This window comes from Phoca vitulina, unplaced genomic scaffold (genome assembly GCF_004348235.1).
Source record: "Phoca vitulina isolate PV1807 unplaced genomic scaffold, GSC_HSeal_1.0 scaffold8, whole genome shotgun sequence".
Lineage (NCBI taxonomy): Eukaryota > Metazoa > Chordata > Mammalia > Carnivora > Phocidae > Phoca > Phoca vitulina.
Genome location: NW_022589711.1, coordinates 34,439,645 through 34,460,293, shown reverse-complemented (window position 1 = coordinate 34,460,293; position 20,649 = coordinate 34,439,645). Strand labels below are relative to the sequence as shown.

The window sequence follows — 20,649 nt, the reverse complement described above, 5'->3', positions numbered from 1 at the left end:
ACAGCCTCTATAATGAAAAAAATTTTTTTTCCTTTAGAGTAAGAATTTAAAATAGTTTTCATCCTTTTCTCCTCCAGACATTCTCTGCCCATAGAAAATAGATTCACTTGTTGCTATCTGACTGGGGAGATTATATAAATCCTAATATATTATATATATATATTATATAATATATATATAATATTATAATATTATATAAGTCCTAATATAAAAATATTAGTAACTACATAAGAAATAATGCCATTTGTATAAAACGCCACAGTTCATAAGCAACATCTTATTCTACTCATCACAACCATGGAAGGTAAATAGGAAAAATATTATTCACATTTCACAGATGAAGCAACAAAGCTGTTGATGGAATTCAGTGAATTGGGACATTGGTCTTTTGATTCTACAGCAAAGTGCAATTTATGCTTTAACATTCTGGCTCAATGACTAGGCCCAAAATACTGCTTTCTCTCTAAATAAAAAAGTTGCACATTTTGTAACTCACCAAAACCAAAATTGTTTAAGGTAAAAAGCTTTAAAACTCTATTTGATAATTCTTGGCAGTTGAACATTAATAAGATCTATCTAGACATAAGACTGGCATATACAATCTGGAGAAGCAATTAAACTTCTAAGCTATTTTGAATCTCTCTTTCAACCACACTCCATCAAAGGCCTGCATTTTTATTCACAAGGCAGGACAAAATAAAGTGTCATTACGTTATCATCTGGAAAGATGTCCAATGTATTTGTAGGTGAAAAAGGTGTCTAATATATTTGTCTCCAACGGCTCCTTGACACTATTTACCAAAACAGTACATTCTGATGCAACCACGGTCATCTCACAAAGATCTAACTGTGTCTTTACTCCCATCCCTCAGACATTTTACACGAGTAGCTGTAAAGATAAAGACTGACTCATACTGAATGTTGAACATGAGCAAAAAAGTTACTTACACTTTGTCAAGATAGGATGGTCTCTTTTTTCGAGGAGTCAGCAGGACAATCACAAAGACAGCAATGATGAAGAGAGCAAGAACAGCTCCGATTACAGCTCCAGCTACGGCTACGGAAGAGGTCTGCTTAAATGGGACATCTGTAAAGCAACAAAAATTAGGCCTTTCAAACAATTTTAAAAAGTTCTTAAATTTGCATACCCTAATTTCTAAAATGTTCAAAGACTGATTGAAGCATGTTACCCAACAGCAAGCTTAGAGAACCCCAAATTGGATTCATTACTTTTTGTAGGATTATGCTAAGACCCTTCTTCCTTGCCAAGATGTCACCTTAGCACTTCAGCTTTGCTTTTTTTCAAGTTATGAAAATAATATCCCCAGTCAGAGAGCAACAAGTGAATCTATTTTCTATGGGCAAAGAATGTCTGGAGGAGAAAAGGATGAAAACTATTTTAAATTCTTACTCTAAAAGATAAAACAATTTTTTTCATTATTCTTTGAGTTAACCAACAACATACACATTTACCATTTTTATACTAGTTAAGATATAAAAGACATTCTATTAAGGAAACCAAAGGGTTTCAAGAAGGGGCAAACCAAAGACATAAAAAATACCCCAGATCTAATAAATATAGTCGAAAATGACACTGTATATGTTTTTAAATTGAGGTATTATAAAAACACCACTTGTTGCAGATAATTTCCCTTAATTCATGAACATTTAATACAAAGTACACTGAAGATAGTGTCTTTACTACAAAATTAAATGGAAAATCATCCCTATCCCTTGGCTGTAAACACACTACATAATTTCTAAATACCAATTTCTCTTTCCCAGCCTGCACCATAAATTTTGTTAAGGATTTTAAAAACATATTTAGCAATTATCACTTCATATGATCCTGAAAAATTAAGTCACTCTACTTTATGAACATTCAAATAAGGGAATTTACCTAAAACTATTGTATCTATGTATTTTCAAGTATAAATATTTGGATATGACAGTACAATCAATCCTTATGTGTAAGTATTTTGATAATTTCAGCGACATTAAACTCTTACCCTTATTTGCTAATACATGCCTAGTTTATCTATTACTGCTCATTTCTCTAATCCCCACTATCTCCATTTGAGTATGTGCTATACGAGGAAAGCTCTGAAATCCAAGCCAGTCAAATATTATTCTGCTCTTGGGACGCCTGGGTGGCTCAGTTGGTTGGGCGACTGCCTTCGGCTCGGGTCATGATCCTGGAGTCCTGGGATCGAGTCCCGCATCGGGCTCCCTGCTCGGCAGGGAGTCTGCTTCTCCCTCTGACCCTCCTCCCTCTCATGCTGTCTCTCATTCTCTCTCTCTCAAATAAATAAATAAAATCTTAAAAAAAAAAAAAAAATATTATTCTGCTCTTGTAAATGTTTAAAGATTTGGAATGACCTAGGAATAATTTCTACTCTACACTATCACTTTTCCCACTGTATAAATTATAGCTTTGTATTCAGTCTTTAACAATAGGTCATTTGAAACCTATTAAGGTTACGTGCCTGAGGTTATGTGACCAAGGCCATATACACTGTCAGTGGCACAAATAAAAAATCCCAACATGTCAAATATGCTACTTATGCCACACTAATTATTCTAAAGGTTTTCCTTTAAAAAGGAAATCTTGATTTTGCTAAAGGATAAAAAGCAGCCCTATCATTTTTGCCCAAGTGTACTGAATTCAAATTTGAGGGTTATCTTGATGGTAAGGACAAAGTTAATACCATATTTATAGTAATACTTCCAAAATTATTTTTGAAAAACTCAGGTTACTCTTTGAATGTAAGATTTTCAATGTACAGGTCATTATACATTCTTCATCAAACTGCACACCTCCAAGAAAACCTTTCAGCTAATCTTAGCAAAGATATTAAATTTGATAGTGCTTGTAATAAAACACAATCACATACTTTTCATACCCTAAAGTAATTCCCAACTCTATATACTATTTTTCATATTCTTAAGTAATTCTCAAGTCCAAATAGACACTATTTTTAAACATTTAAGTTACAGTCTACTTATCTACTTCTGTCCCATTAGCCTTATAATTCCTAGCTCTAGGACTCTGTAACTGAGAGTTGACTGCATGTTGACCATAACTCTTCCTTCTATCTTAATTGGGCATACTTATTTCACCGGGTTCCATTCATTCTTTATTCATATTTATCTTTCCTTTTTTGTACACCTCTTCTTAGTATCAGAACATTCTTAGTATCAGCTGGACCTTGAATATGGAAAAGGGTGGAAAGGAAAGCTCAGGTAAAAGCAGCACGGACGTAATTATTCAGCACTCTAGCAAGTGCTGAAAAGAGCAATTGAAAGAAAAGCTGGGTATGAATCCATTTACCAATTGGATATTCTATATAGGTAAACTGACTATGTTAAATACATATATGGGATATATTTCATATTTCCCTTTCTGATTTTTCTACTAATTGACAAAAAAACTAAAGAATACATTTAAGGGTATTAACAGGTGATGAACACTAGTATGAAATGCAAAGGAAGGGCTGAAATTTCTTGCATTCAAAAAGAATTTTAATGAAAATTGAGAATTTAGTTCTAACACTGTCTCCTCCACATCTGCCCACATAATCTACATAGACTCTATAACAAAATAGAAAAAAAGCAAATGTATAAAAATTTGGCACTCTCAAACATTCAGCTAATTTACTGAGTGACTGACATGAAGCAACATTACTATCACCCAAGGAAATGGCCTACTAAATCTTAACGACAGGCTTACAATCAGTAGAAAATAAGACAAAAGCGTTAAAATATTTGACATTAAAGGATTGGTGTACGTGTATCTCAAAAGAATAGCTTCCTATTATCATGGCATCTGTATCAACCCACATATATTGGAAACTCATCCACAAAAACAGAAGAAATAGCACTCCCCAATACAACAAAAAACTTACAGCCCATAACCAGAGGTATCATGCCTATGCCTCAAGGCGAAAACGTTCAAAGATCTGTTAACACATCATACCAAAAGAAACAATATAGATAGAAGAAATTTCATTACTTTTTAAAAAAATATACATATAACTACTAAACTGAATTTAAGTTTGTCTTTATTACTGATACATATGAATAAAAAATATGTGAAAGCTTTCAAACATGTGTTCACCTAATTCACATCTCACAAGATTTGAAAAAAAAATACTACTCTATACAGTAAAATAGAGCAATTTGCTAAAACCACTTAAAATGGGTGAGTATAGAAATCTACAGGCACTTTTCACACTTACATTCAAACACTAGGTCCTAACAATTAATTGAAACATTGTTTCATTTTTTCATTCCCTTCACCAAAACTTCAGTGATGTCATCACATGATTCACACATTAATGTGAATTATCTACAAACTTCTATTTGCTCCCATAATATCTATCACTGTATTACAGATTTTCCCCATGAATATATCTCATTTTTATTTTTCAATAGCCTCTTTAATGCTTACCTTTTCAATATATCTAGTTCTTTATATCCATCCAAATATTTATCTCACTACTTTTTAATAAAAGTCCTCTCTCTGGGTCAGAACAATGTTGTCAGCATCTCATTCAACAAATTCTCAATAGTAACCTAGTATGTGTCAGGCACGTGCTAAGTGCCAAGAAGGCAAGGATGAATTTTACATAGTCCCTATCTTCACCGTAGAGAGCAAAATCCCCAAAGTGGGGTCACAGAATCCATACGTGTATATTTTCCAACATAGGGATTATCATCATTTACCCTGTCCCTTTTTTTTTTAGGATAAGTGATAATTACAAAATACATGTTGTACTAGCACATTAATATGTGGACTGGCACTTGTAGCCCCACTTCGTCCAAATGTCAGGAGTTCACGTGCTACACAAAGCACCCACAAAATCCTGTGGGAAGTGTGGGGTGGGAAAGTTCCAGAACGAAATCCAATAGACATGTGGTTGTTCCCTCTCAGCACAGTCAGCATACTGTGACCCACTGTGATATATGAGAGCTCATGAGTGAACTAGTAACCACCCTCGATTTAACGAGAGGTCAAGAATGTAAAGGAGGCACGACATGGGTGCCCTGGGTGACGGGTGAACATCTGACACATAGACCAAATGAGGGTATGGTGCTAATCCACGTTATATATTAGTAAGCATTTATTCCCAGTAGATGTCATTCCTGCAAGGAACTGGCAGAATGAAGAGAAGACCAATAATGAAGATGCAGACAGTGACAAAACCCCCCAAAACAGCAATGCAAATATCTAACTCTTAATGCATAAACTTCATCAGTTACATTATGAAGTAAAACCATAGCCATATAATCAGATGTGATGGGTCAACCAAAAAAACTGAAACACATTAGAAGACCAAATAAAATAAGATAAAGGTTTACATTCACTCTTATTAATGATAAACCTCACACTAGACCCATACTGTGCTGAAGTAGTAGGTAATATGAGGGGTGAGGTTATTTGATTAGCAAAACACTGAAAAACCAAACATCTTGAACAGGAGACTAGCTCTAAAAACAGTAGTTGGGATTAAAACTGTTAAGGTCCCCAACAGTGTACTTCTTCCATTTAAATCTACTTGTTTTTGAGAGGTAGCATTTTAGCTACTAAGTATCAAAATAAAAACCAAATATCAAAATATACTGAATATGGAATCAAATCCCTGAATCACTGAATCAAAAGTCTAAAACCAAGATCAAAAAAAACAAAACAAATGAACAATCATATGGTTTGAGCTGGACCTTGAATATGGAAAAGGGTGGAAAGGAAAGCTCAGGTAAAAGCAGCACGGACGTAATTATTCAGACATCAAAGCACATGGTATGGTAAGAAAAACAGAGTTAATAAATCTAGACATTAAGTAGGTTCAAGGTTAGATCTAGGCTTTGAGCATCTAATGACTGCTTAATATCAAAAGAAAAGCAGGTATGATGTGCCCTCCGACAGAAGATACCACCACTTAAGTAACTGCCCCCCACCCCAAATTAAACCTTAACCTTATAAAGTTTCTAGACCTGACAATTTACAGAAAATAGAGAGGTACAACTGGCACAATCCAAACCAGGAAACTGCAGGACACACATGAAGCCATTTCCTCAACAAATAAATTACAAGGCAAAAATCAAGGGAGGAGGGGAGTGCCTCACAGAGAACATATAGATTGAAAGATATAATATATGGATTACATTCAGATACTAAATAAAACTGCAAATTAATTTTTTGTGTAATAATAAATTTGCGGTTACTTTTCCTAAATGTTCCTTCTCTTTTAGAGCTGTGTGTTGATACATTTATAGATGAATTAATGGCAGGAGGGATTATGTGGGTAAGAGTTTAAATGGAACAAGATTGACCATGAATTGATAATAATTGAAGCAGGTACATGAAGGTTCATTGCATTATTCTATCCTACTTTTGTATAATTTCCCATAATACAGTGTTTTTTGTTTTTTTTTTAAAGGGAGGCCAGTCTTCTAGATTTAGTTACCTCTGGCTTTTAGATCACGCTGTCCCTTTAAGACTAGGTGCTTCCTGAGATATTTCTCATAAATGAAACTGTGAAATTAGATATCATATCTCTATAGAAATATTATACATGTAGGGAAATGGGGCCTTGAATTATTCTTTCAAGTTTTTAAGATTATAAACTTATCCTACTAAACTCACTTTCACTCTGCTTCACCCATAGCATCCAGCCAGAACAGCAGAAAAGGTAAGTGAACTAGGACAACCCAAAATTGAATCAAGTTTTAGCCTCATAAATTGAAATGAACACGACAAAATAACTATCATCAAGGTTCAAGAAAATGACCCCTAAGGATATATACAGCGAAAGCTTTTGTAAGCAAACCTATCACTACTCAACTCAAAGTACATAGGTACCAAACCAAACCAAACAAAAACAAAAAAACTTGCAGCTTGGGGCGCCTGGGTGGCTCAGTCGTTAAGCATCTGCCTTCGGCTCAGGTCATGATCCCAGGGACCTGGGATCGAGCCCCGCATCGGGCTCCCTGCTCCAATGTCAAATAAACAAATAAAATCTTAAAAAAAAAAAAAACAAAAAAACTTGCAGCTTACTGGAATAGGAGAAAACAAATATTAAACAGAAAGCATTTTTTAGAACATAGAAAAGGTGATATGCCATGTACACTATTCCAGATATTCTTTCATGCATGAATTTCCATTGGTATAACAAGAGGGAAACCAAGCTTAATCCAGTCAAACTGTATGCTATTTAAAAACAAAAACAAACAAAAAAACTGCTGCTTGCTTTAAGATAATTTAAAGTTTAGGAAAACAAGTATAATTTTAAACATCAGAGATAGAAAACACGGAGGTAATTACAATTAGAAACAACGGCATTTATAAAGAAAACCATTATAACGTTTATAAGTGAAAAACACTAAATGCCAACTTACAAAATATTTCGTGAAATATGTTCATCCAAATGAAAGCCAATATATATAATTTAACTTATGTCAAACTCACAACAGCAAAAACATTCAAAATTTTGCTAAGACTAGAGAAACAGATAATTCATGATTGTGGAGAATGTTATTCATAACGTGTAGATAGGAAATAGGAATTAAATGGTCAATTAAAAGCAAATTCTGTAATGGCTAACCTACAAACTTAGATGCTCTCTCAAACTTTATTTAACTGTATCCTTAACCTGATAGAGTCTTATTTGGTAAGAGAAATAAAATAGATTTCAAATTCCCACAAAAACTTAATTAAAATATAAGAACTAGGTTATACATACAACACAGACACAGACACACACACACACACACACACACACACACACTCCATCAAATAACATAACGAGGACAAAGAAGGTAATACAGAGACATAGGTTTGTTATAGAAATATGCCTCTAAAGAATTTTTTAAAAACTTTTATTTAAAGATTTGTTGCATGGCTATTAGGGCTACCACCTGATAAATAACTTGGTAAAAAATACCACTAGTACAAATTAAAGTTAAATCCAAACCCAATACACCAAAAATTTGAGAAAGGAGATTCTTAGGGATGATACATTTCCAATTAACAAGTAAACAGAAAGAACAATTAAATCTGTATATCATTCCTCTATTAGAATTAAAAATTCAATATGTGTACCATTTCTTCCTTTCTTATATTTTACACTGATCATACCTCCACACATTCATAACTTCTTATTCATATACCTTTAGTATTTATCAACAACAAAATTAAACTCAAATCAGATGTTTTCACATATAAAATTGTTATATTTATCTCAATTTTTGCACTCATACATTGTACTTCCTACAAGCCCTTCTGCTACACATCTAGCTAGGGTTATCTTTAGAAAACGTTCCTATATATGGCTATCAGAAGCAATACTTACTACTGAAAAAAACCTTAATGGTTTCTTTAAATGTTAGACTTATCAAATAGAAACCTTTTAGGCACATGGTAAAATACTAAATATTTCAACTATAATGTATTACTCAAATGTCACTTTTAAAGTTAACCCCTAGCCTATTAAAGTTTTAATATATTTTAATAAAAATGGCAGGAAAAAATAAAAGTTGCATTCATCATCCCTGCATTACTGAAATATTTTAACCAGTGTGAAAGAAAACCCTAAAGTGAATACAAAATGAAAAGTCAGTTCAAAGAATAAAGAAACAAAAATGAACATGGTCAAAATAAAACATTCTTCCATCTTTTCCAGAAAAAGAAAAGGATTTTCATATGTACCTATCAATTAGCTGTGTATATCACAGATATTAAAAAATTAATTTAACAAAAATGTTTAATGACTATTCATGTTCACAAATAAGTTTATATGTACAGTAAACAAAGTTCTAATAAACAGCAGTGCAATGCTTCAAAAAGTCTTAACTAGTATCAGATTCTTACAATTTTGAAATCTTTTAGTTTGCCAAATGATTTAGTTTAAGGATACAGAATGTATCACTCACTTGTAGTTTTCCATGTCAACCTCTCCCCTCTGCCATCAAAAAACAAAACAAAACAAACAAACAAAAACAAAAAAGCCCACCCTAAACACATAATGGCCACAATATAAAGGAAGGTCTTAATCACTAAGTATTTATATTTTTGAAATGCAGTTCTTAAAATACATTGCTAACTTCCTTCAAATAATACTCAAGTTGAGATTTATACAGTGATTATCCTGCTCAGATTCATATAGCATTTCAAACCATTGCTCTAAAGATGAAATTGTGAACAAAAAGCCACAAATTCACATCTTCCATGGCAAGAATTTTAGATCCATCTTTCTTGTGGCCATATCAGTGCTGGTATTTAAATTAAAACATAAAGTCTACTTCAATCACAGGGTATTACCAATAAAGTTTTGCTTCCAATGACTTGGACCAAACAGTCTTAATATTTGTATATCAGTGGTTAAGTATATTAAAGCCAGATAGTCTTAACAATGTATCAGTTAGCTTACCTGTATCCTTAGCTGATATATTACAGTTTTAGACTAAGTGTGTGAATGTTTGGGAAGAGAAATAAAATAGGTTCCTAATTTCCACAAAATACTGCTAGTTCAAAGAAAGGAAATGATGTTATAATGGTTTAGAATAAGGCCTTGACTACTTGCAAAATTCTATGAACATGTTAGAACTTTGCCTTATAAAACATTCCTTTAGATTTGATGAGAATCATCAGGATTTGGGTGTTTGGGGGGTAAAAAAAAAAAAGTACCTACTTTGCCTTTTTATTAACAAAATAATTTATTTATGATTTTCCTACTAACTTCCACTTCAATTCCCTGGCAAAACACCTAAGGCAATTCTACACAGTCCTTTTTCAAATGAATCATCAACAGAATAAACATATTCTTTGGGCTTCAAAATAGTTGTCATTATTACAATTTTATAGGACTCTACTGTAGAAGCAATTTAATTACCTCACAAAGAAGATCCACATTTGAAGATTTAGATAACATTTCTTTTTCAAAAGATACATGATTTCTGGAAAGAATATACTTAATGAATTATGTAAAAAACAAAAACAAAACATAAAACCTTATGATGTTTCCAGTTTTAATTGGAAAAACAAAAACCTTGAAACAAATACATACATTTAGGAGGAAAAGGAGGATGGTTTGCCAATATCCATTAGCAAGTGTTAGCGACTCGTTCTATAATTCAGATTTTTCTCATTAAACCTCAAATTTACAAGTTTGATCTAATTTTTCTATATCTTTACCCGTTTGAACAACATCACTATTAGATGACTAAAACAAGATGGGCTAAAAAATTTTTTGTATAGTTTCTTGGCTGACATGTCTCATTTCTGAAAACCAGTACTCCAATGCTAGTTTACCCACGTTGTTCCATATACTGAAATGCCCTCTCTGAACTTTATTTAACTGCATACCATCTTTTCATTATTATTCTTATATTTAGGACATAAAGCATTCAAACAAAACTATGCCACTTAACATACCAAAATCCATGTTTATACAACATTTAAGAATTGTCCTCCAGAGATGAAAAAATTGTAATAATTATGTTTAAAAGGCATGTTTTTATTATAACTCTTGTACGTATTTTGGACAAAAATACTGACCAGCTAATTATGCTCTTCCACACATCATGTTCACTGAGTTTACTACCACAGTTTTAGTGCAACAAAATATCTTTGAAAAGCCACTCTACAGTAATTATGGCAAGGCTCATTAAAATGCAGAGGTAAAGATTCCACTTGTATAGAAACTTAGAAAATAATGTTTGAAAAGGAAAGGTGTTTCATCAGGCTGAATATTTTTTTGTATACTAAAAATATATATAAACATTTCTTGAATTAGTTTTATAGTCAATTTTGATGTAGTATCATTTAGTGGTGATAAATTTTGAGAGGTATATGTTTAACAAACATTATACTTGAGATTATAGTCTTAGGTAAACTTTAATACACAATGCCAAGGTAGTTTCCTTTTTTTTTTTCTTTTTAATTTTTGTACCAAAAAAGTCATACATTTAATGTTGACATTTCTTCTTACCTGTGTGCCTCAGACCAATAAAGTACTCTGCATTAAAATTTAAATCTTGAGACAGTAGTACAGCATTGAAAAAAAAATTGTAAAGCAGCTCAGATACATTGAACCCAGATTTTACATTTTCATTTGTCAAATTAGAATATAAAAAGTAAGCTTGAAAATCAAGTTGAAAAAGCTTATTCTTCCTCAAGAAAAAGTATGAACAATCTGAAAATGATCAACTAGTATGAATGAAACATTGTACATAGGTAAGTCACATTTAGTGGTTGCTAAACATACCACTCCCTCCTGGAAATTACCGAACCATCTACGTGTGAAACTAAGTCATCTTCATTGTCATCGTAATGTTCATCACTGACGAACTTCATTCCCATTTTTAGATCTTCATAATAATCCATTGGTCTTTCAAACCTACTGAGATTTTCTACATTGTTCCACTGCATTTTTTCAGGCTCTTCTAAATAGTCTTTCCGTATTAGATTGTTCACTGGATTTTTATTTTCTTTTTTCACACTGTCTGGGTAGGAATCAAGCTCATCTTGTTGAAGAACATCTATCTGTGATTCTTTTTGCATATCTGATGGTGGAATGTAGTTCTTGGCAAAGTAGTCTCCACGAAACGTCCGTCTTCTCCTATAGCAGAATATTCCAGCCAAAACACTTACAAGTACTATGAAGAGAGCCCCACCCACTACACTAGCAATGATTGTGCCAATTGTGTCATCCTTAATTGTTGCCAAAGTTGACAATGGGAAGGGCAACTTTTTTGGTTCTGTTGCTAGATCCTCGATGTCAGCTGTTGAGGGTTGCCACTGAACTGTAGGCTGAAGGGTGGTAGTAGTAGGAGGATCTAATGGAAACAGTAAAGATAGACAAGACACAGAAAGGCAAAGAATGTCAATGCAGGCTGATTCAGCAGCAAGTTGAAAAGACAGCACAGTTAATGAATATATATTCATAGTAACAATAGTTTTTCATTCTTAAGATCAGAATGTAGTGGTATTATGTATTTTTAAAAAATAACAAAACTGACATTTAGCCAGTTACCAATGAAGTAAAAGGAATGAAAAATTACCTATGGTGTAAATCCTAAATTATTCTATTCCAAGTTTAAGCATGGTATTGTACTTCAAGGAATACTTTTTTTTTTTTTTTTAAATGAAGAGCATTACTTAAGTGTCCTATACACAGCTGGCTTAAGAATTATCAGACAAAAAGATTAAGTAATCCAAATATACATTTTCTTAGCCAGAAGAACAAAGAAATAAAATGAAAGAATAAAAAAAAAAATTAATGTTTTCTTAATATACATCTTTACCTAATTTCATTTACTTTTATAGGATCTGAACTTATCTTTAAAAGAATGAAAAACTATAGATTCTTGTTAAGTGGCCATAGTATAAGCTGTTGGTTTAATAATTCTCTCAAAAATATTTTCCTTAAGTAAAGAGAACTCTTCAATTTTTAGAAAGGACATATGTAGTACATACCATTATTTAGTAATTTAAAATAAAAAGCATATGTTTAAACTGTGTTAGCCAAATGGGCTATATTATCAAATGAGACTAACAGACAAAGACAAAGTAAAAACATGTTACCAAGTGTTATAAAAATGTCATCACCATGTCTATATCCCATGGGTAAGATATCTGAACATTTAGGAAGTTGAAGAATTTCAACTGTATCTGCAAAATTTAGTGTCACATTGCTTTAGTATGGAGTCTCAAAGAGTAGCTAATATTTTAGAGAGAACATTCTAATAATACTTAAATATTAGATGCAGATGATCCTGTGTATTGCCATTAGATTACAGAGTAAATAGCCATTAATATTAAAAAGCAACTAAACATAAATAGTAAAAATTAAAGATTGGTTAATTATCAATTAAGTGGTATTTGTAGGTCATGTTACACAAAACTCTAGAGTTGAAGAAAGGATGAGTTAAAAAACCTTGAATTTCTTCTTTGATAAAAATAAATGACCCGAATGGTAATTTCCTATAATTAATTTTTAAATGAGTGGTACTGATAGAGCTTTTAAAAAATGATTGTTAGAAAAATACTAAATCTACATGGGGTAAGTTATTCTAAAATTACAAGCTAAAGAAAAATACTTACTGAAACAGGTTTCATCACGGAATGCCATATGTACAGAATGTGGTAAAAATTTAGCAAGTACAATATAAAATTTAACAAGTACAGTATAACTAATTTCCTATGAATTTAAACCAATATAACAGGCAATCCTGTCAAGTACTTTGAAGTGAATATTAGTTATCATATTATATGTAGAATCAAGGAAGGGTTTTAATTTGTAAGAACATATTATTCACTAGCTGAACAAATTCCATCTTAAAAAAAATTGTGGAATTGTAGGATCATTTCTAGTATAAAAGTAGTAAAGCCTATCATAGAATGCAACTTCAGAGAACCAGGATACTAAAGAAATAAAAATGTATCATCTGTAAGACAACCCATGTATTTTCTGAGGTGGTAGGACTAATGGAAAAGTTTTAAATATTAAATGTTATCTTTACAATGATTTCCAAAGAAAAAAAATTACAATAAACTGGCATCGGCATGTTTAAACGTTAAGTACAAATCACCTAAATAATTATTTGTAATTCACACATTTTTGTGCACGTAAGATTGTAAAACTTTTTGACAGCTCTTAATCGAATGCTATTTTTCTCAAAACAGTGTATGCCCCTGAACGCTCACCCAGTATAAGATATAGAACTCATTATTTTTATCAAGTATCCCTTAAAAAAAAAAACACATTGGTATTTTTTATTTCTACTTGCAATGTTCTTTATGTAAACACAGAGGGATGGCCACTAATTAACTCAGATTTAACTTTCAGAAAATCTAACTAAAAAAAAAAAAGAGTAACCAACAAAACAAAAACAAAAACAAACCAAACAAAAAAAACTCCCTATTTTAAAATCTTATATAATTTTGTCAGTGGTTTAGAAATTTTTTAACCTGCCATCTCCTCCTCAACCAAATAAAGATAGCATAGCCTCACTATTAATATGATTCCATGGAAGAGGGACTATTGTTAATAATTATTTTGTATTTTAAGCAATGGACATATATAGGACAATGCACACAAAATATTTATTCACATTTCCGAATTCTTGCCCCACTCCAAAATAATTACACTGAGAGTTAGAATTTGCATAAGGAATCAAATGGACTATTTTGTAATCACTAATAGTTACTTATTTACCATAATTTAAAATCCTTTCCCACAGCATTCCTTATTTCTTCACTGTTTTTTGATATTATTTGCAGAATGTGTAATAAATCAGTATATAACGAATGTAATGAACTAGTAGACACTGTGAGTTCTCTACAACCAAATGAAGTTTTTTTTTTTTCAAATTAATGAGTTCTGCCAAACAGGAAAACAAATAGTCCAGTAAGGCTTTTGTAGCTATAAAGTGTATTTTAGCCTAATATATTAAAAAAATAAATGGATTTTTTTCTTTTAGACTTCATATGAATTATTTACATAACCAAAATCTATGAATTTTATAGTTTCCTAATTAAGTGTGGATTCTTATGCCAAATATTACACCTAATTCCTAAAATCAATAGGATTCAAAATTCAAGATTTGCACAGGAATATACTTTGAGTTTTAGGCATGGGAGAACTTACATGATATATAAAAATTTGTTCCTCTACTCTCAAAGAAAAGTACAAAATATTAGGGGAAAACACACCAAGAACAACTAGAAAAATCACAATTTGCAGCAGTCATTTAGTAATGGACAAAGATTCACTGTACCTCCATGACTAGTAATTGAAGTTGAATATTGTAATCTTGGATCAATCACCTTTTGTCCAAAATCTTACACTTACCAATGTGGAAAAAATGTAGAATAAAATTACAGTTTCCCTCAAACAGAGTTGCTAACTTTGTTCTGAGTAGATCTTTTAGTCTCCAGTCATAAGATGCATTCACTTTAGAAATATTTTAAAAAATCATTTCCTAAATTTTTTTTATCAATTTTAATACTGAGGTAAAAAAAATTTTCTAGAGGAAAAAGGGTACTTATAATTTACAATAAAAAAGATCAACAGCTTGATTGTTTATTCCTGGTGAATTATAGCCTTTCGTTCTGATAAAAGCCTACTAGGATTTACTAGTCATTTTGGAAAGGCAGTATTATATCTAGGATATTTCATGTCCTCCAAGAAGCTCTCAGGGGTGATAACTAAACTCAACGTAGTGTACTGTATTAAATATTAAAGACGCTGGATAGAAAAGTAAAGTCTAATTCTAATGATTACTTAAAGAAAATCATCTTATATAATGCTATCTTTCTGAATCACTTAGCGGTAATTAACTGATTTTTCATATTTACTCAAAATTTTATTTCCTCTTTTAGGACTTAGTAGAGGTTGATCAAACAATGCGTAAAGTTTATCACCAGTGTTACGTTATTTCCCTTGTCAAAGAAAATAAAGCTATATAAAAGCACATTCTAGATTTTTAATTCTTTCCTGATTGTTTTCTTCTCAAATTTTTTCATTCATGCAAGAAAAGTTTACTGAACACCTATCACATGCCAAACATTACTGCAGATGGTGGAAATACAGTAGTGATTAAAGCAGATGAAAGGACTTATGTTCTAGTAGAAGTATAAACAGAAAAGCACATAAATAAAACATGTAGTTGGTGTGTGGCAATAAATACTGTAAAGAAAAATAGGGCAGAAAAGGAGACAGGAGTAAAGGGATTAGAAAAGAGAAGTCTCAATTTTCAATTTTAATTATAGTCATGAAAGTGAAACTTGAGCAAAGACCTAAAGGAAGTGAGGGAAAGAGCTATAAGGATATCTGAAGAGCTTTCCAGCTGGAGAAACAGCAAGTCAAGGACCCTGAGGTAGCAATGTTCCTGTTATGTTCAAAGAACAGCAAGGAAGCCAGCAACAAGGCCAAGTGAGCAAGGGATATAATAAGAGATGAGGTCATCTAGGACCAGAGCATGTATAGACCCTTGTAAGTTGTTGCGAGAATTGGTTTTCATTGTGGGTCAAATGAGAAGCTCGTGAAAGGTTTGCAGGAAAGAAGTGACCTGATCTGACATGCCCTTTACAAGGATCATTCTGGCTGCTCTTTTGAGGATAAATTAAAAGTAGGAAGATTAAATGGCTCTTTTAATAATGAAGTAAGGGTTGCTGATGGCTTGGGTCAGAATACTCACAGCAGAAGTGGAAAAATAGTAAGGTTCTACATATAACGTAATGGAAGAGCTGCCATGGATTTATTGATGGACTGGATGGGGTATGAGAGAACAACTGAAATCAAGAATAAGCATCAGGGATTAAACCCTGAGCAAATATAAGGATGGAGTTACCAATGACAGAAAGGAGGGAAACTGTTGGAGGAAGAGGTATGGTGGCAAGGGGCAGAAGAAAAATCAGGACCTCGGTTTTGAATGTTAACCCATAAATGCTTATTATACCTCTATACAGAGTTAAGTGATTTTAATAGGCAGTTGGACACATAAGTCGAAAGTACTGGGAAAAGGATCCAGAATGCCAAAAGATATAATAAATTTAGGATATCATCAACAGAATCAGTACATATAAGAATGCCCAAATTGAGCCTTGATATTTAAATGATTACATAATAATACATTGAGCCTGAGATTTACAAGTAATATCCCACACCAAATTTTGTACAACAGAAACAAAAAGTAAGCATCCTTAGGTAACTACATTCTAAATATACATTCCCTGTGGCTTTAAGATCCAAGAAGTAAGGGAAAAGGAAAAGGAAAGGGAAAGACATTTAAGGGAAGAAAGGGAGACTAATAGACTAATATTTAATCTCATTCTGATTTCCACCAAAGCACTGCTACTGGCAGAAAGGGCTGGCTAGGGATGTACACAGCTCTAAGCTTCTTGTGAGATTCATGCAAAAATATATTTGCCTCATCCCTATCATGTGCCAGGCACTAAGTAAGTACTGAGTATTCAACGGTAAATGAAGCAAACATAAATTGCTTAAATATGAGGATGGATAAAAAGTACACAAGTAAGTATACAACTACAAATTGTGGGAAATGCCATGAGAAAATAATATGGGGGACTGTTCTTAGATTGAGTGATCATACAAAGAATATAACATGAAAGCAAGCTTAAGATTTCTCTAAAAATCTAACTATTCAGTTTTACATAATTACATAATTGCCATACAAACCTGCTTTTCTCAAGGTTCTCTTCCTTTTTCCTTTAATTTTCCATTGTTTAGACATGAAGATTGCTATATTCTTGTAGTAAGTAGATGCTCAAAATATTTTATATAATTTTTATAAATGAGCATTACATTGATAATTTGTTATTTATAGCCACACCCACGAAAAATATATTTTTAGCTCTAAATGTATTTTGTGAGTACCGAATTTATATACTCAAATTAACAAAACATTCATAGCAAAACTAATGGAATGTGAAAAATCGAAGTTCTTAGTGGCTTAAGGACTGACAATAAGAAACATCTTAAATTTTATTTCATTAGAACATTTTCAGTAGCATTCCTACTTCACTCTCAGTAACTCAATATGATATAGTTCCATATCGAGTGACAAACTACGTTATTTAATAAGCCAGGTCATCAAAGTCAATATCCCATTTTATTTATGAGACACCTGTGTCAAGAGTAGCCACCAAAAAAACACACACACAAACCCAGTGTTTGCTCTCGGGTGTAAAAATGAGAGAACCTAGAAAAGTACACACTACTATAAAAGGAATACTTAATACTATGTAACTGAAAAATTAACTATAAGCAAAGATCTTAATTAAAATGTATATAAGCTTGCTGCACAGACATTTTGACATTTCTTTAAGTAAAGTAACACCACTTTACATATGTGGTTCAGGTAGGGTTACTTTATTATATTTCATTTTGATTATTTGGAAAACCTCACAGTGAGGAATCTGTATATTAGCAAATATAAATTACCAACTAGAACACAGTGTTATTACGACTGTTGTTATAGGAATAATTTAAGTAACTCATTTTGCGAGTAGATAGTAACTTACCTGAAATGTAGATGACCTTTTGATCACTTCTTTGACCAAGGGAATTGGTCACCTTACAGACATAAACACCAGAATAATTGAAAGTCAAGGGATGGACAAAATGAAGAGTATTGTCTGAAGCCAATAAACCATCAGGCCACTGTCCATCCAACCTAGATTTTAAAAAGCATGAAATTATTTTAAGCAGCTTCAGACTTTATTCATTGATAGCTATTTAAATAAAATATTACACTTTTGAGATGTTAGTGATTCAAGAACTGGCATTCTTCAGGTAGAATTCACTATGAAATGGAAATATTAAGATATGAATTTTCATTTCAATAAGAATGAAGTAATTGATAAAATCCATTAAGAATACCCATTTTTTCAAAATAGCAATTGACATAAGTGCAAGAAGGCCAGCATATTAGAATGGGAGGGAAGGAAAGAAAAAAAATTAGGTGATTTTAAAGAATTATATTCAGAAAACTGGAAAACTAGAAAAATATATTATTTGAAGACCTACAGTATCAAAAGAATTAAAAATAATTCTCAGTGAATAGATCTATTCATGATATATCTACGAATTTCTTAAGAAATTTAAGATAAAAGCCACTTAAGTACATGATAATGTTTTAGCACCTTCCATAACATATTTAAATATTTTTATGTAACATATTAAATATTTAACATATTCAATTCATACTGAGCAAATCTATACTGTGCCCCATTCAAAGACAGTTTCTAAAGCATCAAAAAGGGTCTTCTTATAAAATAATCTCATTTGTAAAGTGGGCATCTGTGACGGTAAAAACCAACGTGCCATTCTGCACCAATTAACAATTTTTAAAAATGGTGTCTATACTAATTTGGCTAAGAGGTCTAGTGTATGCATTACTATAAACCACAATAGGAATAAAATCCCACTATGACAACTCTAAAGCCATTCATTGCAATGGAACTAAGTATACTGTTATGCATCATACTGCCAACCTTAGGATACCAAAAAACACACCAAGAGGCATTTATTTTGAAATTATTTTTAAAGCCCATGAGTTATTTTTTAGGAGAACAAAAAGTCAAGTAAACCAAGCACTCAACTATTATAGTTTGAGCTAAGCAGATTTTCAAAAGGTTATTTATTCATTCACTCAGCCACCCATTATTTAATTGCCAGGAGCTTAATATTAACCATACTCTGCTCTGCTGGTGTTGCTGAGATACAGAAGTAAATAAGATACTGTATTTGCTTTCAATGATCTAAGTACACAGAAGACTGACAACTAATTACGAAGAGAATAAGAACAAAAAATAATAAAAAGGTAGAAAGAAACAAAACCAACACTGGACAATAGGAGGAATGATTTTGTTCTGCAAATCCAAAGGTCGTAGGTGGAAGAACAGTCAATAAAATCTTTTACAGTGCAGGAACTTCAATTTACATTGAAGAAAAAAGGTAATATTCTTACATGGTTTAAAAACCAAAAACACCCAACCTTCTAAAAAACTTTGATAAGAACATTTGTACAAGCACCGACTTTCAAAAGGTGAACTTCTAGGAGGATGAGAATGAATATGGAGTATATAAATACCAATTATCTCTCTACATTTTGAGGCCCAAATTCTAATCCCTTTAATTCTGAGAAATATAAAAATGGCTTATAATCCTTTAAAGTTGCTTATTCAAACAAGCCACAGTCAAAAAAAAAATCTAAATATCACATTAAACTCACAGCAAATGACATGCTAAGCACCTTCTATACTCTTTTACCTATGTTACCTGGTTTATATTCATTGTCTCTACCCTTACAACTCTATAATTTACTATTATCAGTGAGGAAACAAAGGATTAGAGAGGTTAGATGTCTTATTCAAAAAGACATTTCCAAGTACAGATACTAGGAAGGGAACTTGAAATTGTATGACTTTTAGAAATATCCTATCACACATCTTAACCAATGACTGCTTCCCACTTTTAAGAAAATGTAAATGAAAAAAACCTTCTCTACTTTAAAAACTGCATCTTTGCTTAAAGACAACAGATTGACCAAATACACTGTTTCCTTACTCTCACAAAATCCCACCTAAAACAAGAGTAAAGGAATTAAAAGCTATTAAAAACCCACTAGGAGAAAGAGAACAGGAGGCAGAATTCATCAGATAAGATGTTTCAACAAACTTTTAGAAGACAGAAAACAGACTGAGGAAACAATATATGCTATGAGCCACTGTTTCTCAGTCAAGAGTGATTTTGTCTCCAGGAGACAACTTGCAAGTCTGGAGACATTTTTGGTTTTCACAATGGGGTATGAGGCCAGGGATGCTGCTAAACATCCTGCAATTCATAGGACTGCCTCCCCCAACAAAGGTTTATCCAGCTCAACATGTCAACAGTGCCAAGGATGAAAAGCTCCACGTTGGGCTGAAGAAGTGCTTCCAAGAGGCGTATGAATGGGAATGCAGCCAATTTGGTCCAAGGAACCCAAGATTTGGAGTCTGACTCACTGTACTACTACAGAAGACCAGAGTGAAGCAGAGGGCTAGAATTATGGACATTAGTTGAAAGTTGAAAAAATAGACTCCTCTCAACTTTGTACAAATACTAGGCATTTATGTTTTAAAAA

At 32.3% G+C, this 20,649-nt stretch overlaps 1 protein-coding gene across 2 annotated transcripts in view; it reads right to left on the bottom strand.

The window, feature by feature from the left end:
* Positions 1 to 20,649, bottom strand: part of NECTIN3 (nectin cell adhesion molecule 3) — a 126,056-nt gene that overhangs the window by 48,304 nt on the left and 57,103 nt on the right. The window contains exons 5-6 of one of the 2 annotated variants that reach the window (XM_032406510.1): positions 18,047 to 18,198; positions 949 to 1,087 (exon numbers count right to left, since the gene is read on the bottom strand). In XM_032406510.1, coding sequence (XP_032262401.1) covers positions 949 to 1,087; positions 18,047 to 18,198 — 291 coding nt within the window. Of the gene's footprint in view, positions 1 to 948; positions 1,088 to 10,921; positions 11,836 to 18,046; positions 18,199 to 20,649 lie in introns of those variants that run through there. The other variant, XM_032406509.1, reaches the window with a different exon arrangement.